Source organism: Tympanuchus pallidicinctus, unplaced genomic scaffold (genome assembly GCF_026119805.1).
Source record: "Tympanuchus pallidicinctus isolate F22 unplaced genomic scaffold, pur_lepc_1.0 scaffold3, whole genome shotgun sequence".
In the NCBI taxonomy this organism is placed as follows: domain Eukaryota; kingdom Metazoa; phylum Chordata; class Aves; order Galliformes; family Phasianidae; genus Tympanuchus; species Tympanuchus pallidicinctus.
Window position 1 is genome coordinate 49,522,434 of NW_026294747.1, and position 27,914 is coordinate 49,550,347.

A 27,914-nucleotide genomic window follows, 5' to 3' on the forward strand; every position below is an offset into this window, starting at 1 on the left:
GAAGAGGCCAAACCCCTCCTCATCACAGCCTCCCTTCAGGAAGTTGTAGAGTGCAATGAGGTTTCCTCTGAGCCTCCTCCAAATAACTTCAGGGATTCTTTTCTGACATTCCAACAGGATTAAAGAGGAACAAAATCACATTTCTGTCCTACAAATAGACATGGAATGGAAATACCAATGTGTCTTCACGGAGTTTGAAACACGGCTTGATGCTTCTTTGCCTACAAAGCTCAATTCAAAACCCCTTGAAATAAACCATTGACTTTGCATGGCCCATATTGATTTGATCTCTGCTGAGGAAAGGGAAGCATTGCGTAACAGGAGAAGGATTTAATTTCTGTCTTTGCAATATTAAAAAGGCCTCTGTGTCCTTGTTGCCAGTTCTGGCCATGGCTATCACCACACTGCTTCCTGCTGGTGTTTTGCTGGCAGGTCATGGGGAGAACTCTCTCTGCCCAGCACAGACCACCTCTTAGTTCTGCTTATGATTATCCACTTAAACATTCTGGCAGTCTTTGCTGTCGAAAGTAGTAAATCCGAAGTATGGGTTTTTCCCATCACAGTGGCTGAATCTGCTTGGGCCACACTTTCAATGACTCATCTTTCTTTTTAAGACACTTCTAGTCTTCAGTCTAGAATAAGACGCCTCTTCTCCCTGCCCTACCACAGCTCAGTCACACATTGCCAGGCCACCTTCTCCTTGCTAGCTGTGCACCTGCATCCCTCGCTTTGGACAAGCACCAATACACGCCTCTGCCTCACAGCTGGGTTCAGCTTGTCCCATGTGCTCCATGCCCTTCAAGCCAGCAGTCATAGACACCTTGCAACCTACAAGGCAAACAGTAATGACTCAGGTGAGCCTTGTGAAACACTCGAGAGGCTTGCTGTTGTTCACTGTCTTGCTGTGCTTTAATTAAAGCATTGCAGATCTATATCTCATTGTGGTTGTTTCCTTCTTGTTAGCACAAAACTTTTCCTCTGAAGATGCGAATATAAATTGTGCTTGAGAAACTGAAAGGGATCATGTAGCAAAAGCAGTATGAACTTCCTCTTTTGCCTAATTTCCTGCTCTATTCTCCTTAGGTACTTTGGGCTACGTGATGGTGAGGAGATGGCTCTTGCTTGGAAGTGTTCCAGAGATGAGGGTTCTGGTTCACACACTCCCTCGAGAGTACATCTGTGCTCCATTAGTCCTGGTGAGCGGGATGATTGCGGAAGTCGTAGTGACCCAGAAAGGCAAGGGGCTCAGAGATGCAGCAAGTCTAGATCTCTTTGTAAATACTAGTGCACATCCCAGCCGCCTGCATCATTAGGTGCTCAAGCACACTGGCAGCACATGTTTGTGCCATATAGGTTCCTTCTGAATAGACTGGAGACAGCTGTGCCCTCCTGGGCTGCAGTTCAGTGATGTCCAGTGTCTAAAACTCACCTCTGATGCAGCTGGGAGCAGGGCACACTCAGAAAAGGAGGGCTGGGGCTCTCAGACACTATTTGCAGGGCTCCATCTCAGCTTCTGCTTGCGCAAGTATGAGAGGCACAAGGAGAGAAAAGTGGGAGAGCTTGTGTTGCATAATGATGTTGCACCAAAGGTACGTGCAGCTGTGAGTAGCTGAAGGGGGTTGCTCTACTACCAGAAAGTTCTGTCAGTGTCACCATGAGGAAAAGCATTTACATGCTACTGGCCTCCTGAGTGCTCCTGAGGAACCGTTGTTCAGATGCCAAGAGAAAGGAGCCAGACTGTTATTTCCCTTTTCCCTGTGTGACAGCTTCTGAACTGGAATGAATCTGCAACGGTATCAATGCAGAGAACAAACAGACCTTGAATCAAATTGTCAAATAAAAATAATTGTCCTCGCTTTTACCTGAATATCTCTCTCATGAGCTCCCTGTCCTTTTGTTGACTGCTCAGGACATGCTGTTCTTCTCTTAGGGAGGGCAACAGCTCTGAGCTGGCTGACATGCTGATAGAAATGACTGCAGAAGGCAGCTGGGAGCAGAGGCCTGTGGGAGTGATCACTGTACCTACATGTTTCTCACCTGGTTCCAAGGACAGATGACATACAGCTGCACCTTCCATACAGTGAAGTGGTCTGTTCCCCTCATCTCCCACTTGCTTTCAAACCCAAAGGTAGCAGAGCATACATGCACAAGCCCCTCCTGGTGCTGCAAAGCAACTCAGGTGGCACAGCCAGGTTTTTGGCAAGCGCCAGCATTTTCCTGTTTGCTTTACAACTGCTGTCCCACAGAGTGAGGAGTAAGGCATCATTTGACACCCCAACCTCAGGCACGTGACCACAGAGACTCCACAGACACAGTTGCTGCAAGGTGCTGTGTGTACTGTTGCAAAGCTCCTCACCCCCGAGCATCCCATGGAGATGGTGTGTGGCTATGGCAGCAGCACAGCCTCGCTTAAGCTGTTACAGACCTCAGCCTGAAGTTATTTCAGATGGGGTTGAATAGATTGATGCTAAATTTTGTATTCCTTTATTGTTCTTGAGAGGGAGATTTGCATGAATGGTTCCACTGAAACTGTGAATGACTCTCAGGGGGTCCAGATAACTGCAGGAGCTGTCAGAGCCCAGGACCAAGGGCTTCCAGAGATGCTGGCTGAGCAGACATGGCTATCCAAGCAGAGAGAGAGCTTTTTGCATCTTTGTCCAGCTAGCACTGACACTGTTTCAGCGTGAAATGTGATGAGTCCTTCTGAGCCAAGAGAAACTGCTGTATGAGCAACCTCCCTTTGTATCAGGCACTGTGCAGGACAGGGAGGTCTGCGATGGAATTCCTCTCTTCAGTTGCTTTGGGAACTGAGAACCCCTTCTTCCTTCAGTCAAAAGAAGCTCGGCAGTCATTACCTCTAATGCAGGTGTGTGCACTCAGGCTAGCTGCTTGCTGGGCATGTGGGATGAAAGTGTGGTGCCAGGATATTCGGAGCCAGATGTTCTTTTATTCCACTTGAGGGATGAGGAAGATGATGGAGTTATAGGCTGTATCTTGCTTTTTACATTAGTCTCTCATGACCTTAGAAATTGTCCATAAAGCACTATTTCCATATATTAAGTCAGAATCAAGCTATTTGTAGGGATCTGAGAACCACTTCTGCCCAAAGGAAGAAATGAAAGAACCGGTAGGAAGGTAGAAATGATTTATTGGAGAAGGCTTCCTGGACTTGTGCAATAAGAGGCAATTTTCCAGAAGGTTCCAGATGTTCCCTGTAAAAGTCGTGGATCAGAAATGCTTATTAGTGTGGATGTCTATAATCTGGTGTTTTACTGAGTCAGTTTAATCAGGCTGTTTTAACACGGCACACAGGCAGGGGCATTGCTGAGCTCGAGAACCTGTGGAGTGAAAAGGAGAGAGGGAGAGAGCAGAAGAGGTTTTGAAAGTGTCTGCATTCATGTCAGCCTGCTGAATTACATGTACGTTGTGTCACACTTGTTAGCAAAGCCACGCTGCTGTCTAAGTTAACTGGGGGTCTCATACAATAGAATTATATATAGTACAGAAAAGAATCACCCACTTCAGTATACAATCAGGCAAGAGCGTGGCACAAGATATTTGATTAGCTGGGTGAGAAACTGGATTTAGAAACCACTTATAATCCCTGCACGTTCTCTGTGGTTTTGTGTCCTCTGTCAAATACAGTGGAAGCATTTAAGAAAATCAGCAGAACTTGAGTACAGTATATACCCAGAAGCACACTGCGCCTCTTGGGAGATGGACTTCAAGTTTTTATTACCCAGTGCTCACAGGAGGATCATTCATTTTTAACATTTTCTCAAAGGTCTTAGCAGCACTTTAAAAAGAGGGAAAAGTGCCTTTTTTCAGTGGGAGATCAGAAATGCACGTGGTTGCAGCTGATGATCAGCCTGTGGACACGTCAGAGCAAGGATGGCAACAGTGAGCTCCTTAAGGTTTCTTTCTTGGAGACCGTAGATAGGACTGTACCCCCAGTGAGTTCTCATTGCATCCACAGCAGGGAGAAGGCAGAGGCATTTTGTGCCCCAGCACCAATTGGCTTTCCTTACTCATTTCAGCCTTTGGGAATCACACAGCCCTGCAGTCATCATACTATGAGCCCTCAGTGACTGACGCATGAGAGCATTGTGCAAGTCAGAGGCAAGATGGAGAGCAGAGCCCTGAAGCTCCATGTCCTCCCCACTGCTACGCAGGCTGTGGCTCCTTCCTAAATAGCACTGCTCTGCAAATGCTCAGCAAGAAGCTCCTCTGAAGCAAAGCTGTTCCTGCCCTTGCCTGGCAACACATCATGGCCCACAAGTCCTCACAGCACCTGGATGCAAGTACAGTTAGATAACAGCGTTCACTGAGTGACAACCCACTGCCCAATCAGGTCATGCAGCCACATCAATCTTAATGATTTTCTGAAACTTTAATTCATTTTACTCTGTAGCCATTCTCATTTATTAGCTGAATTAATTTTATACGGATTAAAAATTCAAGTCAATCACTTTGAAACAGAAAAGTGGCATTTTAAAATCTATATTCTGTCTCAAGCCTATAAATACGTCTGCCTCTCAGAAATCAGCTGTTTATGGCTGATCTTATAGCAGAGGATGACTCAAAGAGGCTTATGTGCTGCATTGCTTTTATCAGAGCTGAACAAAAAGCACCCCTAAGCCCTCTGTGAATTAGGGGCATCAGTGACTGTGGGTAGTTCCTGTATTGTTTCCCAGCCAGACCAAGTGGCACAGCTTTCTGGTGGCCTCTGCCCAGTGCTGTGCTGCCAGCAGTAGGCAGTCACATTTTGTTACGCTTCCATACAACAACAGGCAGCACTTGATTTCCTCAAGTGAGAATTAACAAAGCAGACATAGCTCATAGACTGCTGATTACTCCAAACATGGTTTCCTCCTCCCTTGCCCCGCTTTGTTACAGAGCACATACCAGTGTTGGATTGAATTATAAACCCAAAAATAATATTAAAAGAACATAAGCAAGGCTGTAGAGCCAGCCCTGCATACATGAGGGGATCTAATAGAATTAAGGTGCTTTTTGGAGCCAGTAGGTGGGAGATGAGTAAGGCTGAATGATGCCCTTGGGGATGAGAGCAGAAGTGCTGGGGGGGAGCAGAAGTTGCATCGGGCGTTGCCACATCCATCCTGGTATAACTCAAAGTAAATGACACAGAAATAGGAGGGAGCAGCTGGCCAAGGAAGTCTGGTGGTGGGACAGAGCTATTTTTAGGGAAGGACAGGTTGTAAGGAAGTACAGAAAAGCCTTGCAGGTGAGGCCTTGTTACCACTGACTGGGCAGTGAAGCACTAGGGGTAAATGGAAAGTGCTACTTAGGTGAGGGCAGTACCCCTATCTGCTCATACAGAGATTAATGCCAACACTGTGTGGGGAGGACAAAATGAGAACTCAGCAGCACTATAGCCTGGGTCAGGGTGAGCCCCTGCATCCTGACAGAGGACAGGGTGAGCCCCTTCCTGCTTGGGGAGCTGCTTTGAGCCTCTGAGCTGCTGGGTGCATGTCAGATTCAATTCCAGTTGTGTTTTTGACCTCGGTGATTAGATTAATATTGCAAAACTCCAGTTTGCCCACTTGTGAGACGGAGGTGTTTGTTATGACTTTGTTTCCTAAACATGGGAAAGCCTTTGAAAAGCAAAGGGCTTGCTCAGCTGTGTCCATAAACATTCAAATTGCTCCTGATTTGTTTTCTTCACCCATGTTTACCCTCTTAGTCTGCTTGTTGCTGTTTAGCCAATGTAGCGATGCTGCGATCCCAGGATGGGAGCAGCCTCCTACCTGCAGCGTGGGATCAAACCTCTTGGCTCCCACCCCTGAATTTGCGATGAACCAAAGGGCCAGGCTCTTAAGTTCTGCGTTGCAATTCCTTTCTTCACCCCAAAAAGAGCCCATTCCTAGCAGAGTTCAGCTGACGATGCAGAGCTGGGATAAATGCGGTTGCCATGTACCTTTGGCTCTTGGTTTACCAGCACGGGGCTCAGCTGTGAGCAGGTGTCTGCAGCCCCATTCCTCTGCCAGGCAGCTGGAGCAGACCGAAGTCCAGCTTTTACACTTGGTTTGGAAGGGAAAAAAAAAATGCAATAAACACACACTGCAATTTACATGAATTTTTTTTTCCACAGCCGAGACTAAAACCAGTCTTTATGTGCTTGGAATTTGTTTAAAATAATTGCTATTTATGCATTTTTTTGGCAATTTACCAATCTAATCAGCATAATTTGTCTGTGCTGGAACAAATCTACAAGACTCCAGAAGTGCTCTGCAGATCATGCAGATTAAACACGAATTAGTAGATTTCTGGATCTCTTAAGTCCACAGCTTTGGAAATAGCCGACAGTGGCCACCAGCATTCCCACACGAAGAGGGAGACAAAGCCCAGACACACCAGCAAAATGGCTACAGATATAGCTATGTGTGAAAAGTCTTTGCAAAAGAAAAAAGAACAACAACAACAAATAGAGATAATAAACATCAGCAATTCATTTCTGTGTTTTCCTAACACATTTTGAGAATAAAGACCTTTTTTGTGATTTTAATTCACTCTTCTGTGGAAATTTGACGTGATTCTCCTAGAACTTGTAGACATAAACCACCCCAGGGTAAAAAGGAAAATATAGAAGCTGTGAACATGAATCTTGAGTTCAGCCATGGCCAGTCCAAGTGCATCTGAAAGCTGTGACGACAGCAAAAAGGAAAGATTATGACAACTGCACTGGGAACAAACCCAAAAACTGCTTTGCCAATATGTGAAGGCTTCTTCGTTCTGAGAGTTTTCTCAGAGTTTCCTCAAGAGACCACAGTAACTCTACACCAAATGTTCCAGGAGATGATGAAGAACAATAACAGCTGCTCTGAAGACCATTGCAAACAATGGAAAGTCCCCAGTTGATTTGCTCAGTCTTGAATCAAGTCCAAAATTCACAGAATTTCGGAATAGAAGTAAACCCAGCCTCTGGACTGCAATAGTAGCATTAGGGCTGGGAGTAAACTCGCATGACCCCATCACTTAAGCTCTGTCCTACAGCCACTACTGAAAGCCAAGTGCCTAACAGATGCTGTGGTTCAGTGCTGGTCCTGGGGGATGCTGCTCCCCATCCCTTTGCTTGAAGGAGTAGCACGAGTGTCCTTGGGAAGATCTCTCCAGAATCACATCCATCATGCATAGAGTGACGTTGTTTGCTGAATCTCAGTGGAATTGCAGCAGCAGTTTGGTGCCAGCCAACACTCACAGGCTGCCCACCTACTCCCACCAGCACCAGGTTTGTGTGAAACCTCCAGCTTGGGCTTGCTGGCACTGAGCCTGGCTACTCCTTTCTCTTGCCATCCTCCCCAAGAGTCTCAGAGCCTGCCAGGAGGTGAGAGCATTCACCATCGTGTTGGCCAGAGCTTTGGCAGGACACATCCCTCCTTCACCTCTCTGGGACCTGAAGCAAAATCAGGCAGCACAGCTGCGTGTCTGTGGGCTGACCAGAGATTCCTGATCCTCATACTTAAACCCCGTCTGGAATTCATCTCCATTTACCCAAAGAGCCACTTAGCAACATGGCAAAGAGCTCAAAACCCCATCTCACATTATTTGGAAGCACAAGCTCTAGCAACTCCGAAGCATTAATTGAAAGCTCACCCATAGCTTTTCATTCAGGGCTCGTTTTCATGTGCCCCTCCACAGGCAGCACAGTGCTCTGGGGCTGGTGCCAGGCACAGGAGGGCCTGTGGGGCTTTTGTGGCCACGGCAACTCAGGGACAAATTCCCCAATGACCTCATGTCTGTTCGTGTCCTCGAAGAGCAGGGCAGGTCGGTTTGTGCCCCAAGAGGCATGTTGGCACTTTGACGTACGAAGGCAATGCAGTCAGCAGCCTCTACTTTATCTCCTTAATCACCTCCCCAGCCCTACCTATGTCACATGCTGCCACTTTAGACATGATTTCAGGGTGGCTTTTGCAGTGAAGGCTTTATTTGGGGAAAACAAAGCGGTCAGAGGTTCGCACAAATAAACGTGTTCCAGTGTGGGTACAGCCATGCAAAGCTAAGGGTGGGAAGCAGGGTGCTGTGCCCTGGCACCTCAGGGGGACAGCAGGACGTGGCTTTGTCCTGCTGGAGGAGCCGTGTGCTCACCGCTGTTGTTCACATTAAGGCTTCCAAAATGCTGTTTTATAATATTGCTTTCTGCTCTGCAAAGGCCTCATGGATCTGATGACAGATAATATACATAAGGCAAAGAGAAGGGTAGTTTGTAAAACTAGCCTTTTGGTGCTTTTTCAGTAAATTAATGTCTTTCAGAATGCCTCTGTACATTGAAACAAGGATTTGCCATACATTGCGTCGTTCAGACCTATGATTTATGTTCAAGCTTTTTAAAAGCCAGGGAATGATCCACTATAATTTAACCCCATCTCCATGCAAAATATGCTCTCCATACTCTGTAGTCTTAGCAACATGAAAGCAAAGCACTCGGAGGTCTCTGAAGCAGAGCTGCAGCACCAAAACTCAGCTGTAAAGCACAGCGTGGCAAGCCCCATCCACTGTGTCAGGCCAGGTAAAGAGTTTAAAGTCCAACCTGGATTCTGATGCTCTTGGTTGTGTGATGGTCACAGCCACATGGCATCTCCACTGCCCAGGCAGGAGTTCACATGGTTGGCTCACCCATCCAGGTGTCTTGATGTCTGATGCTTCCATATAAAAAATTGTTTGGTCATTTTTCTCCAGATCTTCCTAAGACATAGCTTGTTCTCAATCTACGTGTCAAGAACCTCAGGCACTTTTCTTTGCAGCACACAGGTGAATGAAAATGTCCCTTCCTTAGAGCTAGTACTGTTAAAAAATCGTAATGAGCGTCTCTTATTCATAGCAATGCCTTGTTTTTAAAAGCTGGGCACTTCATATTTAAGTAACAGTTTTTAATGCATTTTTTTTTGAGTCTCTTCGGAGTCGCAGCTTGCTTTCCTTCCACCTCCCTCCTAAGTCCCTGGAGCACAGGAACACAGCCTTTCACCTACCTCACCCCAAGGCAAATCCAACAAACTACCAAACAGCAGCTATGAGGAAATACACAGAAGCAGGGGAAGAGCACACAGAAGAAGGTGAAAGCCAGTTTGCACTAGCAATGGAAACCATATGGGACCCCTGGAAATCATACCTGGGGGACTCAGCTCACACTAAGCCACTGCTGGGCTTTCTCTCTCATCTTCTGCTTTTAAGGCTCAGTCCATCATCATGTAACACAGATAACGCGCTTTGCCTGCATGACAGCTCTCTGCATTTTGCCTGCCTGCAAAAAGATGAGGAATTGGCATTCTCAGTTAGTTTTTTCCAAGCAAGAACTGTCATATTATTTGTAGGTTTTAATGTCACTCCTCTGTTCTTGGGCACCCTGCTCAGTGCTTTTGAAGAGCACCAGTAGTATCGTTAACAGTGATAAGATCTTTATATGCCTGTTGTCCTTGAGGACTTTGATATTATAGTTGCATTGCATTTGATGAAAACTTTATCTGCAGACAGTCCTTCACCTTCAGCCTACCAGAAAATTTTATCTTTGACCTTCAAAGGCTTTTGAATTCACGTGCAGCAAAGAAATTGCAAAGTGAGCACGTGACGTGCAGTGTTTGCTAGACCTGCCATTACCAGCTCATAACCTTCAGCTGCTGCTTGTTCCCTCCTCCCAAGCTCTCTGAAATGCCTTCCAGCCCTTCCAACAGTGGCAGTACCGTTGATAGAGACTAAAGGTCAGTGTGGGATGACATAGGAACTGTGGTACCTCTCCACTTCTCTGCCAATATTTCAGGAACCAATTTCCTCATATATCACGATGTATACAGAAAATCTCTCTGCCTTATGCAAATACTTCCTATCAGTAGATAAATCCCCTTGCACCACCAGGCGCATGCGATTACGGTGCCTGAGCTCGAGGTGACACAGTGGCAGTACATGGTACCATGCACCACAGCAGGTGGACTCCTGTCTGAAATTTACTTGTACTAACTACAAGGAATGACTCACTGAGCAAAAAATAACCCATTCAGCTCACTGCTGTGCAGAGCACCGCTGAGCAGACCCTCCAGCTGAGCTTACATGCTCATGGTCAGGATCAGGATGGGGAAATGTGGCTTTAATACTACCTTAAGTGCTTGAGATAGGCAATATAATATGAGTATAAATAACATAAAACTGGACAGCTGTGATAGAAGGTGCTACTGTGGCAAGTGGCTCATCAGCAATGCTTCCTTTTTTCTTAGGACAGCGGCTTGGAGACCACTTTCCAAGGCTGAAGTATTTTTCTCAATAAACCCATGCCTGGGATTTAGGAATCCTCCCTCTGGCAACTTCATCATCAGACAGGAGCAGGAGCAGCTGAAAGATCCCTTCTTGCAATGAGTTAATTTTCTCCCCTGCTGTACTTGTCGTCACTCATGTATATTGCCATTTGTTTCCTGCCCTCCTCCCGCTCAGGGAGCTGCTTAATCACTACCTGCCAAGTCCTGCCTTGCCATATTTCAAGCTGCTAATTTCAAAGGGTGTTATTTGCTCCCTGGGCAGCACGTAGTAAACCAGAGGAGCAATCAATACACATCGTGAACCGGAGCTCTGGCTGCAAGCGGAAGTGTTGTCTCAAGCAACAGGGGGAAGATAAACCCGTGTTTCCTTCCCACAGCACTGTTGATGGCACATGTGTGCTGATTTGCGTCAGCTTCACACCCCACAGCCCCAGATCCCAATTGCCAATATCCTCTCCTCCCATTGCTCTTTAGGCCCTCCCAGGCCTAGAGGAGTCCATGCCAGTGCGCTCCCCAGAGCCATCGGTTTGGAAACTGGAGAGATTATTCTTGTGAGAACCACTTAGCACTTGGGCAATGCTGCAAGAATACAGCAAAACAAAAGCAAGAATTGGACCAGAGCATTCCCTGCTGCAGTTAAACATAAAGGCATTGTCCAGGCTGGAAAGTTGCCTTCTGTTGGAACTCATTGCTTAATTTGAGGTACCAAAAGCCTCTTTACATGGCAGCTGAACCAGAGCTGTCAATTTTGCTGGTGACACAATCAATAACTTAAGAGGAAAAAGGATGGTGGTTGGAAAAGTGGTGGAAAACAGCGTGAGTTTGTAAAGCTGGCTATGGAGCTCATGTATGTGGTTGCCTTGGGCTGCTGCTCTGCTCCTCCAGCAATCCCACCTGGAGCAGCACATGGGCCACCACACGTTCTGGGGCCTGGGCTGGTGTTCCTGTGCCACTAACATGGATGAGAAGCAGCATGGGCACAGAACGGTGCTGCCCAGCCCAGCAAAGGGGCGAGGAGCATTGTGCCAACTGCAAGTGCTTCTAGGCTTGGGCCCTGTATTTAGGCAGCTTCAAAAGCTAACTACTGGTGTCTCACAATTAAAAGGCATCAGCTGTGTGGAATGGGGTTGCGTGACAGCTGCACTACCCCAGGGGCATCTCAATAATCACTACATTAATTACATCCCAGCTTCTACACTTTAGCCCAGTAAAACTGAAAACAATATCTTATGCACATGAGTTTTAATTCTTAAGCATTCGAGGCCACAAGAAGAGTTTTTCTTTTTTTTTTTTTGGATTCTGCCTGGGATGCTGTTTCTGTCCACGAGTGTTTCCACTTGCTTTCCTTACCATAACACTTTCTTGCTGCTGGTGATAGCAATTAGATGTAACGGCAGTCTGTAGGAAGGGTGGCTTTTAGGAGCCTTTCTGTAAGTTCAAAACTTAGATCCTGAGTTGACCTATGTGGAAAAACTAGGAAAATTAAGGTTGTAGAATGATGTTTTGCTTATGGACACACCTTCTAGAAATGATTCAAATTAGAAGTCAACTATTATTAAACAAGCAGGGTGCTTCCCTGGGGGGGTGGCAGGCACTTCAAACTGGAAGGGTTCCAGAATTCGGGATCTGGAAAATACAGCTCATTTTCACTCCAGATCATGATTGTGCTTCATTTTAATAGCCTGAAGTGGCCTGTTGGGTTTTCCTTGTTTTAGGACTCTGTTTTGGCTTGTGTTGAACTCTGGAGTGCAGCTGCCACTTAGTTATTTTATTTTGAATTTGCTACTTGTATTCTGATCGCCACTGTTGGCCCAATGCTGCCATGACCACTCTCCTACAGGCTGCAGGGATAGTTTTGTAGAAGCCCCTTCCAAAGCTCTCTTAAGGCAGCAGAGGGATTCTCAGGGGCACCAAGTAGACATGTGATATGAGAGCTGCAAGTAATGGAAGGAGAAAAGAGTATAGGAAAAAAGTAAAGGAAACAGAAGATTACACAGATTGCTCAAAATATCCTCTCATTCCTGCCAGATATTAGTCAGCCTCATCTCCAACCATAACATGTCCTCTCTCACAGTAGCACTGCTTTTTGACCTCCCTCTCCCTCTGCAATCCAATATGCTTTGCTGTGACACCGAAGGTTGGGAGCAGGACCTGGGCTGCCTCATTCACAGCTAAGGTGGAAAAGAAAACCTTTGGGCAGTCATGACTAATCTACAGATATCTCACAGCCATCAGTGGTGAAATGCTGGCTGGCTGTGTTGTTCTGTCCAGTGCACAACCAAAAAACAGGGTGCACATGTGGAGCTAGCATGCAATTTTCACTAATTTTTCCTTCTGCCTCCACCTCCTCTTGCAGTAAACCTCCATTGTGGAGCTCCTAGATCCAGCTGAAGTCTGAGAGATGCTACCATGGCCCTGGATGGAAGGAAATACATTTCAGATGACAGTAAGTGTCATATAAAGCATTAAGATCCCAGACAGAGACCACTGTTAGTGTCATGGACAATAATAAAGACAAGGAGTGTAGAAGAGCGCATGCAGTCCGTGCTAATTGCTCCCACAGCTATGAAAACAGTGAAGTGATGCCTGATGTGAATGGACAAAAAAAAGGACAAAGCTGAGGAAGGCAGCCCTTCTTCCATGATGGAAAGGGAGGAAGCCCATATTGGCACAACAAACCGTGAATAACAATAAAAGCAGCTGAGCCTGAAGCTGAGCTGTTCATGATGAGCCCCTCAGTGACTTTGGATGATCTTCCTCTGCAAAGCAGGGAGGGGTCCTTCTTTTCCTTCTTAGCTGGTGTTTTTCAAGGTTCTCCTGCCACGTGACCATAGCACACCGTGCTCCCATCTCCAGGCAGGAATAACCTAAGCAAACCTAAATAACAATCAGCACCAACTGTGCTACCCGGAATTAAGCATAGAGGCAATGATGAGACTACTAGAGGTACTATTTAGGACCAGGGCATTGCCAAGAGAAGATCAAAAGTGTTGTCTTTAGTGCCCTTCTTCAAAACAGTCATCAGTACTGTTCAAGAACACTCCTCTTTATATTTCTCTATCTTATCTCCACTTCATTATAGAAAAGTTCCGGCTGAGAACTGAAGTGCCCATGCAGTTGTAATCAAGCCACACAATGAGGGTCTCTTCCCAGGGACACTCACTGCTGCATTCATGCTGCATTCATGCTCTCTGCTCAGGAACAGAAGTGTCAGCTCAGCCCTGACTCAGGCCCTCCATGCCAGGGATGGAAGGGCTGTTTCACAACCTGATTCAGAGTCTCCTGATGGTCTGGAGAAGAGCTTGTTCCAGTCCTGATTCATGCTGCTGTGATCTGATTCCAAGTCTCCTGGCCCAGTGGGGAAGTGGGACTGTGATTCAGACATCTGAATTCAGAGCAGGCTGACTTGGGACTCCTAGCCTGTGCTATCCCGTGGATGACATCTGCTGCCTAGGTGTTCTCAAGAGCCCTTTTGAGCTGCACTCTGGACCAGATCAATTCAAAGGAGCTGTATGTTCAGAGATCTTCAGGCTGAAATTGCCTTCTGGGCGAATAGATGCTAATCCACCTGTGTGGGTCACTGCACTTTCTATCTGTTGGCACAACCCCTCCTGACATGGTGCCACAGCAGATGCTGCTGGATTGATGCCCTTTGTGTCCTGCTCTGAAGAATCTAATGAGCTTTTTCAGTGTCAACAGCACAGGGCTGCTGGGTTTGGGGCCTCGTACATATACTTACAGGACCTGACAGTGGCTCTTGAATTCCTAATCCTTCTGAGAAGCAGACCATGTGTTCTTTCCAACAAGGATCAGTCTGGACTTTGCTCACTTGGATGTGCCAAAAGGAGGTAACAGGCAGACAGAACCAGATAAAATTGTAATCCTTCACAGTATCACTGGAAAGAGGGCCCACAAATTTCACATTAGAAGTGAACACCTTGGTAAAGCTTCTCTGGTTTTCTCCATGTTTCTCATTCTCTTTGGTATATTTCATTTTTGCCTTTATGTTTAAAATGGAGGTGAGAGTGGACCACAGGATGCAAACTGCTGATGCAGGCTGCCTAGTGCCAGTGGGTGTTTAACAGCCCCACAACTACAGCATGGAGTGGCTGGAAGCTCCATAAGAGCCTTCATTGTATCCATTGATGAACAATGAGAAGAGCAGCCAAAGGCTGCTGGAGAATAGGGATTTGAAGCTCTTGTGATTGCTGCCAGCTTGATGGGACCTCTATAAGGACTGATACCGATCAACATTAGGTATACACAAAGATGTCACAGCACTCGAGCTGTCCTCACAAGGCCATGGAGTCAAGAACTGAAGGGAGAGAGGAGGACGGCTCCAGGATCAGCCATCCAGCTGTTGGCAGAAGGCAGGAGCGAGGGGCTCAGCTCTCCAGCTCAAGGCAGAGAGCTGCAGAGAGCCCAAACTCTGGTGTTAATGGCAGGCCCTGAGATGGCAAACGCTTCTAAGGTGGAATTTTAAATCACAAAATTCACGCTTTCCTTCTTCTTTTCTAATTTTGCTTCTGGAGAGGAAGTTCTGTTTCAGAAAGGGAAAAAATGCCTGGCACGCCCGAGCACTGCTCATCATGGAAAGAGGCAGAGCTTGTCCTGGGCACTGCAGTTGTTTGCCTTGCTAAAAAAGCCACCACTGCTTATCTTAACTCTGAGCTCTCTGGCATTTTCCACACAACAAGCTGGGCACATCCCAGGGCTGAGGGCTGCGGCGTGGCTGCTGCTGGCTGGGTGTGAACAAAGCACCCGCTGTACTCAGGGAAGTACAATCCCTCTGGGCACCCAAAAACAGCCAGGGATGTCCGTAGGGGGACAGCACGGATTGCTTTGTGCTTACCAGACAGACAAGGGTGTCCCTCCTACTTTGGGATTTCAGGGCGCAGCAGAGCCCTTGGGATGGAGCACCAGCCTCCAAACAGTTAACACAAAGCAGCACGAGTTGCAGCACAGTTAAGTAATTTTTTTTTTTTTTTTACATACAGCTGCAATTTGTCCTTCCCTGTCACTAGAACCAAGGAAGCTGGAAGTAAATTGCTTTAGTCAAATCAGGACAGAGCTAAATGACCAACAATCTGCCTCTGTGTCAACCCTGCATATTACTTTTTTTTTTTTCCCAGATAGCGATGCCGGCTGAGATGTTTGCATTTGCTCTCTCATTCTCATGTGATCAGCAACTGCTTCACCCTCCCAGTTTCCACCAGGAGAGGTATACTAACAGGTAAGTGATCTATGCAGCCATATTACCGATTTCCTCATCCAGGAGAAGCAAGTGCACTGCACAGAATCATTAACAGTACAGAAATCTCTAACTGCGGGCTGCATCGACTGCAGAGCGGCAGTACGGCTCTGTAATATTTACAACACGTCCGGGCACATCCAGCTACCTTGGGTGACCTTGCTGATGGTTCATGCAATGCACGCCACTTACCTGAGCAACGTGCAAGCTGAACGTACACCTGCATACGTCCAACAGAGCCTCGCACAGCTTTAGTGAGAGCTTTCTATATCCATGTTTCACTTTTTTTCTTACAAAAACATTTCCTGGCCCCTTTTCAACAGGAGCAGAACTGGTAGATCAGGTGGGACTGAGGTAAGCACAGTCCAGCTGTAACTAGCCAAACAATTGGCTGAGCACAGGGTTTGTGCTGAGCAAATAGCCCAGGCCTCACTGGTCTCACTGCACTCTGCCAGCTCACGATGACTTTCTTTTAGGCTTAGGTGCTCCGGGCACTTTGGCAAAAGGATGCAGCACAACTCCTCGCAGTGCCCATCCTTGTTCCCATCTCTGCCCCCATCCCCGCAGCAGCTGCATGCCGCCCTCTTGGCACCCCAGGCCTGAGCCTGTTGGCTTCGAGGGGCTTTGTAGGGTGCAAGGGTGCTTGCATTGAAGAACAACTCTGAAATCAACAAATCAAATAGATAATGCTTTTTTTATTATCTGCTGCCCTGGTGAGGACACAAGAAGAGTAGTGTTGTTTGTGAAAGAAATAGCAATGTCACCAGAGTCTTTATCTGGAAGAGGATCAGACTCTTGTTCCTGAACCAGAGAAACCCCAGCTTAGTTACTAACTCCGTGTCATCTTCCTTCACTTCTGATTTGTGTGCACAACTTTCCAGCCCCTTCTCCTGCATGACCTTCATGCATGGGCCCTGCTTGGAGCTGGCTGGGCTGGGCCATGCTAGGCTGCGCTGCCAGGTGCCTCCCTCCCTCCCCAGCTGCCCAGAAGCTGATTTATGTGACCTTTAAAAAAACCTTCCCATGGACATTTCTTCTTCAAATTACCAAACCTTTGTTTCCTTCCCACTGTCTGATAAGTGCTAATTATACACACAGCTGCTGAAGTATTCTCTTCCCTACAGCAGGTGAAGAAGATTTCTTATCACAGCACATGCTCTGAAACTCCTCAACTGTTTTCTTAAAGTCATTTGATGCTACCTGTCTTTAGCCTTGCAGAAACTGCCTGTCTGTATTTTGGTAGTATGCACAGAATTTCAGGAATGTCCCCGGGAGGGGGGTAAAGCAATGAGAATTAAATGAAAGCACGGGATCATAGGGCTAAACTGACTGCACAGCTGAGATCAGTGGTCCCACTTTCCTCCAGTATCAAAGCACTTCAAACCTAAGGGCAGAAGCTCTGTTAGGAGTGCCAAAGCTACCCACTAGCTGTAAGCCAGGACATACAGCTGTTATGGACAGGTACCATAGGTGCCATGAACACGTGCCATACCTTGTACCACGTAACTCAGTAGGATGAATCCAAGAGAACCATTGCATGGCTCAACCTTCAAAATCTGTGCAATGTCATGAGCATACTGCAGAGAGAGGTATGGCGGTCAGTTTTCAGTCCTTAAAAGTTTTGCATTGTTTCTCATGCTGAGGAAGGACCAACCAACCCGCCGTTCTGTTTGCAGGGAGGTCAGTGAGCTGCCCCCAAGCAAATTGCCAATCTGATTTTGTCCTCTGCTAGCTTCAGCTTTGTTGGTTTCATTCCAGACACTGATGTCCTACAGCAATTAGTTTTGATTCAAGTGCTAGCACCTCATGCTCAAGTTCAGTGTCCTGGCATCTCATGTGAGACTGACAAGATGCATCACAGCTCAGGGAGCTATCTTAGTAACATTCAGCTGCCAAATATTTTACAGGGGTGTTGATGCTGAGGAGGTACTCTGTGTTATTCGCAAGAGAAGCAGCTTAGAGGACCCACGGCTCTGTAACACACATGGGTGTAGCCCTAAAAATAATAATGAAAAGTGCAGAATATGTACTGGCATGTCACCCGAGAACAAAAGGACTCATCTGCAGTGTTCCCTGAGGGATGAGCCATAAAGCGAGGCAATAACACCATCTAAAATAATACAGCAAGGTCCTCCAAGGACGGCAAAGGGGAGGAAGTCAAACTAGAGCCATACGAAGCAGAGAGGAGTGTTCCAGCAGGAAATTAAGGAAAGCCTTCAATGTGAGAAGAGGGGACTGATCCCTGGAGGGAAGCTGAAATGGCACAGCAAGAACATCAACTGCAACGTGACTGCAGGTGTGAGGGACTCAGAGGGTAGCAATGCTCACTGCCAGGACATGTCTGTCAAGGTTTGCCCTGCTGTGCCAGGCCAGAAGGCTGGTCTGTGTGCAGCACTGCCTGGTGCCAGTGAGATGGCTGCCAGGAGATGCTCTCACCTGGGAACGCTGAACGTGGGCAAGTGCTCATGGCTGCATCTGTGATGGTGAAATATCTACTGTAACTTAATGCATTACTGGCAACCCTACTTGCAAAAGCTGTTCTGAGTATTGGGCCTCTCCGTCTTGGAAATCTAGTACACACGAATGTACCCTGAGCTGGTAAAAGGCAGACCTGGCCCCACAGCCTCCCCACGTACAGCATCAAGAGCAGATCATCATTCATAAATGGCTGTACGCAGAGCCATGTCAGCTGAAGCACCGTCTGGGCTCGGTGTGGGGAGCTGCCCTGGCTACCAGCAGTCCTGGCTGCCCTAGCCCTTCCCTCAGTGGATTTGCATATTGGGTCAGGGCAGCCATTCCAGCAGCTTGATTTGCAGTGGGTAATGTTATTCATGGAGCTGTTTGGGACTGCAGTGCCCAAATCCTTGGTTGCTATTTGTCTGCTTCTTTCTCCCTCATTCTTCCTTGCTTTTTACTCCCCTTGTCTGTTTAAAAAAAAAAAAAAAAAGTTTCTCTTGGCTGTACTTTCACTAGGACATTGCAAAGTCAGGCTGAGAGCAGAATTAAATGAGGATAGATGCCAGGTTCCTTTTTGCTACACACACACACACACACACATACACAAAACCTACTGGAATAGCACTGAGAGCTGTAAATTAGGTCATCTTTGCACAAGAGCTTCCCAAGCCCTTCCTCCAAGCAATGCTGCACAAACATTTGGTGACGACTACTTGAAAGCTATCTGGTGCAGCTTGTCTTGGGGACTGGTGTGATGCAGTGAGAGGGTTCCCAGGGCTGCCCCATCCCCTGTACAGAGACATGAACTAGGATCTAGATCCACTCCTCTGAGGGTGCACAGTCAGGGAGAGGCACAGTAACCCTAAGGCTAGATGTGACAGCCAGAGGAGAGAGTCAGCATGAGTATGGGGAAAGGAAAGTCTGCATTTAGGGAAGGTGGGCTGCAGAACCTCTTGGATAAGTAGCAAAAGATTGGTAAAGGTGAGAAGGGAGCTTGCCTGTGGACGTTCCCATCCAGACCTGCATGGCTTCCAGCACACCACCACAGTGGCTCAGAAATGCCTTTCAACCCAAGCCATTCTGTGATATTCTGATATTCTAAAAGCACATGCACATGCTCACCCAGCCTCCAGTGACCCACAGCTCAAGGACTCGGGTGACATCTGTGTTTAATAGCCCGAGGAGTACCTTCCTTGAGTGAGTCTGTCTAATCGCTCCTTGAATCTGTATAACCTTGGGGCAACGTGTTCCATCCTCTAAGTACGTGTTTGGTGAGCGTACAGCCAGCCTTATGATGACTCTCAGCTGGCCTCTTTGCAGCCCTATCTGCAGCTCTTGTCCTTTGGGAGGCTGTGGACTCACTTTTGGCGTGACTTAGTAGTCCTCTGCATTGTGAAAGACACCGTGCAGGTTTATGAAAGCAGCTTAGAGCAAGGGAATCGAGCCAGGCTACATTTCAGTAGCACAGTTTGGATCTTTCTTTAAGTCATGCTTCCTTGAATCTCCTTCTGGCACTGCCCCATCACCTGCATCGCCTTCAGCCCTAGGACCTCCGCTGCAGCCCCTTGTCTGGCTGTGAGGCCTCCTCCAAAAGGCAGCTGCTGGACTTACGCCATGCTGGGAGAGCTGAGAGCTGTGAGGGGAAGGCTGATCCTGGGAGCTGGGATTTAGGAGCCCTTCAGCAGCCCTCGTCCCTACCTCATCCTATGTTATATCTTCAGCACTGGCTTCTCCATGGCAGGAATAGCTCCTGAGTTGGGGACAGGTACACCAGGACCAGAAAATGGAGAAATGGATCCAAGTCTTCAACCATTAATGGATTAATCAGGACTTGAGAAAAGTAATTTGTAACTTGGCATAATGCTTGGGTAAGCTAGAGAAGCACGTCATGTGGGGAGGAGAAACGGATGAGAGGACAAGCTGGAGAGCAAGAGATCAGAACAGGCAAAAACCGAAAGCCCAGTCCAGAGCCAGGCTGGTGTCCCCTGATGGGCAAAGGTCCCCTGGGCTGCACAGCTCCACTGTGCCTCTCATGGTGGCTTCAGGCACCTACAGAGCTTTTGGGATCTGTGTGTCAGAACCTGTGGTGCAAAAGGCTTCACAAGAATGTGAAATCCTTTCTAAACCCAACTGTACCCTGTACTGCTGCAGTCTCCACAGAGGTCTCCTGGATGGGAGGGCAGTGGTCCCGGAGTCCATCCAGGAAGAGAACAGTGAGAGAAATCTTGCTCTGGCATATATTACAAGCATAAGAAAATAAATGTCAAAATCTTATCACTATCCTGGCTCTTAGAGGAGATTTTGGAAGGGCGCTTTTGAGATCTTTGCAAGCTGTGGGCTGGTAAGAGGAGAATGAGCTCTTTGCTAGGGAGATGGAGAGCTCTTTGCTGCCTCCTGCTCACCTTCCTGGAATAAAGGCAACCGAAACTACCACAGGTGAAGCAGAAACTTTTTACCTTAACCAGCAACAGTCTTTGGTTTGCTTGCCTCACAGAGGCCACCTGGAGCTCCTGCAGCACTGTGGGACAGGGTTGAAACCTACAGTCAACAAGAGCTGACAGCTCGGGCCTCACAGCCCTCTGCTTATTTACACAGTGCTGTCCTGTTTTGGATAGACTTGGGGCAGGATGTGGTCTGTAGTAAATACAGGAAAAGTATATTTTCAGTAAAAGGGCTGGCAGTTTTGAGTTTTAACTGAAGCAGCCTTGCATGGAGTCCTCCCCATGGTGGCTGAGGAAGGCACTGAGGGCTCCCTCTGCACAGTGCTGTGGTGTTGCTGTGGTAGTTTGAGTCTCCAAACTATAGAGTCAAAGGTATTTCATGCTAAAGGACACCACAAGTCATCTGGGAAAATATATGCATGGACTCAAACTCTAACACATCTCTTGATAATTTTCTTCAACCTCATGATTGAGCACACATCTCAGTTGGAAAGTTTTACAGCGTCAGTTGTGCACCAATCCTCATAGTTCAAGTGCTGCTTCTTGGCTAGGGAACAAGAGGGATATTAAGCAAACTCCAGGTTGCAGCCTCTGGCTCTGTAATTTCAGGATTCCCATGCTCAAAATGTCTGACAGCCTATACAGGGATTTACCATATAGCACTGCCCCCTGCTGTGGCTTCACGATCCCCACACGTTTCATTCACAGTCCCTCCTGGTCGGTGTCATCTGCCAAATAACAACAATTTCATGAAATTCTGGGCTGCTCAGTGTATTTGTCTCCTTGGTGTCCCACAAGTCTCCCATAACATAGAACCTTCCTCAAAACGTCGGGAGGAGGAAGAGACAGCAGAACAAAAGGGATGAAGGAGGGACAAGGAATTTAATTCCTCTTTAACGGAAATCCCTGGGTGATACCTGAGACCTGGGGGCATCTGAGCAGCAGCAGCTGCAGCCCAGCCTTTGTCAGCAGGGTTTACCCCCACAGTGCAGCAGGTGGGGACTGATGGGGCACAGCTGCCTATGCTAATGGAACAAGCCCAAGTGAAGTGGGTAATTTCAGTCGGTGATGTGAAGTACGGGTCTCTGAAGTACCACCTGGGCACAAGCGAGGTGCACTGGGTTGAATGCTCAAGCACGATGCTGGGGAGCAATGGTCCTGCGTGGCAGTGCGAGAGGCTCTGTGGGGAATCGCAGAGTTACAGAATATCCCCAGTTGGAAGGGGCCCACAAGGGTCACCGGGTCTGCCTCCTGGCACCAGCCAGGGCCTCCCACAGCTTGGGAGCAGCACTAGGGAGCTGGGGCCATCTAAATGCTACCATTAACACACTCACAACATTTTCCCAGCCAGTCAGGACATAAAACTGCACTCCAGTATCATTGTATTTGTGGTAACCAAACCCTCCTACGCAGTCATCTACCTTGCTGGGGCTAAGCAAGTTCTCTTGGCACAATATAATTTTTAGCATGATTCTCTTTCCAGCATTGCCAGGGCTGATGCTGAAAGTCTCTCCAGCCGTTCAGCCGTGCTCAGGGTAGGCCTGGTAACTCATCTTATTTCTGGTAACTCGAGCTGCCTTTGTGTGACTGCTGTGCCTGCAGCTGTGCTGTGGGACCAACAGGGTTTATGGTGGATAATGGATTTCAAAGGTGCCCTCGTCCCATGGAAGTGATTCTGTTCTCATTTCTGGTACGTGACCATAGTAGCTAAAGGCCCAGCCTTTCACCTGCTGAAATCCATCACAGCCTTGCCCTTGCCTTGAAGAGAAGCTGGTATTGACTTTTAGTTAAAGAAGGAAAAGAAAAGATATAAGAATGCAACAAATGCACACAGAGCATACCAGAGCCCTGTCGGCATCCAAGCAGCAGGAGGAAGAGCTGCAATTTTTGTAAACAGAGCACAGGGAGAGGGCAGGAAGTTTTGGGAACTGCATACATCCTAGATTAAATGAGATTAGCATGCATTTATTCAGAATAAACCACAAACTATCTTGGCAAAAAGTCTACCCTACGGTAGATTGTAAAGTACTGGATGGTAGGTTGTAAAGTGACTTGTCAGATAATTCCTTGATTGGCAGATAAGAGGTGGCTGTTGTAGCGTGATTCACAAAATGGAGCCCTGGGGCACCCTTACCTACAGAACAGCAATTCCACCCACACCACCAAGAAGCGGCTGGAAGCAAGAGGAGAGTTTCTCACACAACTGTGATTGGCACCCTGGAGAAGCAGAGACTGAGATGGCTCTCAGAGGGGTGTGTTAAACCAGAAAGAATGCTTTTTTTCATTTACATTCATCCTGGGAAAAAACTTGGTGTTGTTGAACTGCCAAGGCCACTGGAGTCATCATAGCATTCCCTGTTGGTTTAAGAAACACAAAGCTTGATTGCACATCATGGCTTCTTCTTTGCCTCGTCAGCAGCTCTCAGAAAATGGTGGCATATTTCTCTTTATAGTGATGTCTGTGGCTCAGCTAGGAACAGAAATAACAAGTACTGAGGAACATCTCTGCAAGCTTGGAAAAGTCACCAAGGAGATGCAGAGCAAAGCATATCTCTGCATCCTGTGTCCACTTTCCAGAACTGCTTTTCCTAAGAAAGCAGGAAAGACATGGGAATTCTTCTTTTAACCTCTTCTTCCATTTATTTTATTGATGCTGCCAATAAATTAAATGTATCCAGTTTATAGGAGAGTGAAGTTTTGCAGGGATTAAAATGGGCTGATATTATGTCATTGAAAAATTACTCAGCTTGCCACCGAATCAGCTCAGCGTTGCCCTGCACAGATATTTCTGCCTGGGAACAAAAACAAGTCTAAAAGTCAGAAATGAGTAGACAGCTGGCAGGTTGAAATGAAGAAAGAGAGAAAGCCAGCTGCCCCCTGTGGGGACCAGACGTCTTTGAAATGAGCCCTGCCAGACCAAACAGAAGTCCTGATGCTGGGCTCTAGCAAAATATTAGCAAAGGCTGAATCCTGTACTCCTCAAGACTGTGGTATGTATATAAATGTAAGCTGAGAGTGACAAACGAAAGAAGAGTGTGAAAGCTGCCACTCGACACTAATGCTTGTGTCTCACTGATCCCTCAGCACATCCAAGAGAAAGGGGGTGAGTCTGCCCTGGCCCTGAGGCTGGTCCCACCAAGGAAGGGGTAATTGCAGCCTCATCCTGATGCCAAACCCCTGCCAAGGACAGGTATGACTGAAATCTCAAAACCAGGAGGGTTTTGACGTGAGGTTCACCTTTTCCCTGCTGAGGGAAGATGCAAACCTGCTTCCTTTCCGCATGGCTGTTCACACAGGACATGGGCTTAAGCTCAGGCTTTGTGCTACCATCATTATTTTTACCAGGGCGTGGATTTTATTGACATTTGCAGGAGTCAGAGTGTTAATGTCCATTAACACTTAATACTGCTATCCATATGGGTCCTACTGTGTCTGCTACATAGGAGAGATTTAACAACAGACCCGAGCTTATTTGCTCACCAATAAGTATTCAACACGGTAGCTGGTAAATTTCTCCTTAACTACTTTATGAAGTTACATTACTACCTCTCCTACTGCATAGATTATACTGGTATAATTGGCATGCATGTTTTAGACTGGAAGAGTCACTCCATTTCTGCTCAGGAATAGCTATCCCAATGCAGATGTATTTATAACAACACATCTGTGCCCGCTCTAGGGGAATTATGCCACTGTAGTTGTAGTGCCTTCCTGTGTGCACAGCTCAGCATGGTGGTATCTTCCAGTCAACAGAAGACATTAAGGATAATGATGTCTGTTACAACATGGTTTTTGCTCCAAGGAAGGAGCACCCTTCCTCCAGCAACACACGGTTTTAATAAGATAGAAAAACAGGTGATTCCTAATGTCAAGAGAGATTCTTCAAAGAAATTGTATCTTTCCTCCACCGAAGAAAACTATTGAGTACTTTTTTTTTTTTTCATCCAACAGTAGCGAGTGTCTGAAGACAGACAAACCTCTGGCTTGTCTTGATTGCCTCATTGCTGACCCAAATAGCTGCCTTGTGGTTTGGTGGCATGAGCAGCCAGTCTGTTTTTCTGGGTGATGTTGGGTGGGGGTATAATGGATGAACAGCCCTCTTCCTGTGAGCCACGCAGGAGATTGCTCCTCATCGACTTTGTGTCTGTAGTGCTGTGACCATCACTGCCCATGCCCAGGGACTGAGCCTCTCTGTACCCCATGGACCCCCAGGCTCTTTCAGCATCTTACACCTTAGCAAGAGTTTTGTCTACATCAGTTTTCGTTGTTGTAATTTTCCTTCTTGAGATTTCAGAAGCGCAGCGCAGCCTTTGCCTCTTCAGCTTCCCTCTGACTTTAAAAATCCTCCCTGCATCACTAACCATCTGAACGTTTGCTATTAAATTATCCATCACAGCTTCTTCTGCAGCAGAGGGAGTTGATGATACCGTCTTTATGGAGGATAAAAATAGCCAACGTCACATGCAGTAGCAGTGGGGAAGGCTGAGGCAAGGAGAGCAAAGGCAGCAAAACTTCTGCCTTGGTTGCAGTTGTCCTCCTTCACCTGCAGCCATTGGGAATTGGAAAAAAAAGATTGAGCTCCTATAATTGATTGAAATGTGTCCAACACTGTCTGAATTTACACTGAAGTCCTTCACATGGCAAGTGCTGGATACTGCAGGTTTCTCACAGCAGCCTAAAAACTCCAGCAACTCCAAATTGTGAGCGGTGCCATCAGAGAAACAAGGATTTTGCATCCATCTCCTTTCTGTTTGGTTTCAGAACAAGTGTCAATTGTATGTGTGCTACTAGGAATGGGATGATGATTTCAGAAGAGGTTTGCTGATATTCTAAGATCTCCATAGCAGTTCAGTGAAAAAAAAATCAATGGGAGCACTTTTCCCTGTAGGTATGCAAGTTTCGATATTTCTGGCCCAGAACTCTTCTTGCCTGGGGCTAAAGCTCTGCAGGGCTGCAGAACAGACCCCATTATCAGCTGCTGTGCAGGAGACAGCAGAATACAGTGCAGGAATTTCACATAAGTAAAGACAAAAGCGTAGGCTTTGCGTAGTTGTCATATATCCTCATCCTACAGTGCAATAATTGCTTAGAAATAGAGAAAGAATCCTTTACACTTCCCCAGCACCTTCAGGGCACTATCAGAAGTCACACACCCCACAGACCCCCCAGTGCAGCAGGGACATGCCAGGCTGAACAGGAGTGTATATATTTATCTGAGAGATTTTCTATGTGCAATATTAAGTTTCTGTTAAGCAATAAGTGGGTATCTGCAGCATGCCTATCTCAGAGAAGCTCATGCTCTGCTGTTTCAATGCTGTGCATAGAGCTGATGGCCACCCTTCCCCAACAAACAGACATTTAGAGAAGCTTATCATAGAATGGCTTGGGTTGGAAGGGACCGCCAAGATTATCCAGTCCCAGTCCCCTGCCCCCAAAAGAGGCACAAGGGCAGGGAGGAGAAAATGCAAACACTCCAAAACAATCCCACTTTGCTAGAAGTTACATCTGCAACTTATAAAGCAAACACCATGGTCAATAGCTATTAATAAGGCTAAATCATCTCCCCATCTCTGCACATTTTCGCTTTGACATTTGTTGTCCTTTTTCTTCTGTTTAATGAGTGAGTGAAATACATTTGAAACTCATGTCTGTGCATTGAAGCAGTTGAAAAGCTATTTTAAAGGGAAAAAAAACAACATTTAGAATGGCTTAAAGCTCCTCAGTGCAAAGAGAGTTCATAGAACGATACTTTCAGTATGTGAAATCTTATTCTGTATTTTATTCTGGCTTATAGCAAATAAAAAATAAGAAATCTGAAGACCAAAGCTACTGAAGCCTCATTTTCTCTCTGCCTTTTATTCCAATCAGCTATCCTAAATGTTAACAAACCAAACTTTACTCAGGTACACTGAGCTTTGATGGAATCATAGAATCATTAAGGCTGAAAAAGGCTGTTAAGATCATCTAGTCCAGTCATCAACCCATCACCACCATGCCCACTGACCATATTCCTTTAGCTTTACAACTTTGTCTATGAGATATGCCTCGAGATATTAAACATTTGTCTCAATTTTGAGATACGCTATTCAGGAGAAAACTGAAGTTAAATGACATCTGTGAAAAAAATAGTGAGCACTTCATACCAATGAGTTTTGAAAAGTAGCCATGTGATGGCCAGTTTCAGTATTACTAACATTCCATTCACCCTTTTTCCAGCACATTACCAGTACCAGGAAAGAACGTGTCTGCATAACCTCCATTTGGAAGGGATCCACAAAGATCATCGAGTCCAACTCCTGGCTCCACACTGCACGACTCAGAATCTCACCAAAATCTTCACAAAGCAAAATGGCTTCACAACCACAAAGAGCTTCAACCATTGGGTAAGGCAAAACAACCCAGTCTGCAGTTGTGTATCCTTCACATACTGCAGGTGTGTTGGCAGCAACCAGTTGTTGCAGGTTCAGAGTCAGAGTTGCTGCTTAGAAGGTGATGACTCTTCAATGGGCTTGCAGAGTTTGCACCAGAATGTGGCAGGATAAATCAGACCTGAAATCTGCTTGATATTTGGAAACTGGATAAAGTCTTCAATGGAAAAATGTATGCCCCTAAAATTATTTCGAAATTAATTTAATAGGATGCAGAAATACAACACAAATCTGGAAAATCTCAACAGTCAACTCAGCTTTCTACAAACAGACAGTGAAAGCAGAACAAGAAGCCTGTGTGTTTATCAGCACTGGGAGCTGACCCTGGAGTCTTGTAGGGAAGGCACAACCAGAGCCCAAGACGTGGTCTCAGTGATGCTTCACTTTGCGCAGGAGCTGTGCTGTGAGACACTGGCTCATGCTCTCAGCTACATAGGAATCCTTGGGAGAGCAGCAGGATGCTTGTCAAAAGCTGCAGGATGTGTTGGGAGTATGAAAAATTACTCTGTTTGTTATCCAGTGACAGGCTTGCCTGTGAGAGCCACTAATGTGCTTTCACAGAGTGTGAGGTGATGATCAGAAGTGTCACTGAGTGTTGCATGGATGCTGAATTTGGGGATTAGTGCCAGCTACTGAATTACCTGTTCCAGCAGGTAAAACAAATGCACTGAGCTAATTGCAGCACAGTCTTGGTGCATCCAGCCCAAGAGATCTGTGAGGCACTGGAACACAGACAGCAGCTTGCTGGCAGGGGTGATGGTGGGAGAGAATCACATTCCCTGTGACAACTGTCCTGACAGCTGTAAAATTGGATATGTCCACAGAGGTTAACATGAGCAGGTGGAGGAGGGATGGGCAAGGCATCTGAGCCAGCTTTTGCTGATACATTTCTGTATGAGAAGCAGAAAATGTATGCAGAGAGTTATAGCCTGGGGGGTTCCTTTGAGTCATTCCTGGCCAGCTTGATGTGCTGGGAGGACACATCCATGTCCTCCCCAGAGCTCCTGTGGATGCCACGTTCCATGCTCCCGGTCACATCTCAGGGCCTCCTCTTGCACAGAAGCACCAGCTGGGT

General features: G+C 46.8%; 1 protein-coding gene across 2 annotated transcripts in view; it reads left to right on the forward strand.

Annotated features, from left to right (window-relative positions):
- The window catches only part of TRMT61A (tRNA methyltransferase 61A), a 75,299-nt gene that overhangs the window by 21,315 nt on the left and 26,070 nt on the right, over positions 1 to 27,914 (forward strand). Inside the window, exons 5-8 of one of the 2 annotated variants that reach the window (XR_008209287.1) lie at positions 1,084 to 1,196; positions 12,619 to 12,708; positions 15,395 to 15,495; positions 26,628 to 26,794. Coding sequence is in view for 1 of the 2 variants with exons in the window: in XM_052694520.1 (XP_052550480.1) it covers positions 1,084 to 1,101 (18 nt within the window). In the remaining variant the exon portion in view is untranslated. Of the gene's footprint in view, positions 1 to 1,083; positions 5,673 to 12,618; positions 12,709 to 15,394; positions 15,496 to 26,627; positions 26,795 to 27,914 lie in introns of those variants that run through there. The other variant, XM_052694520.1, reaches the window with a different exon arrangement.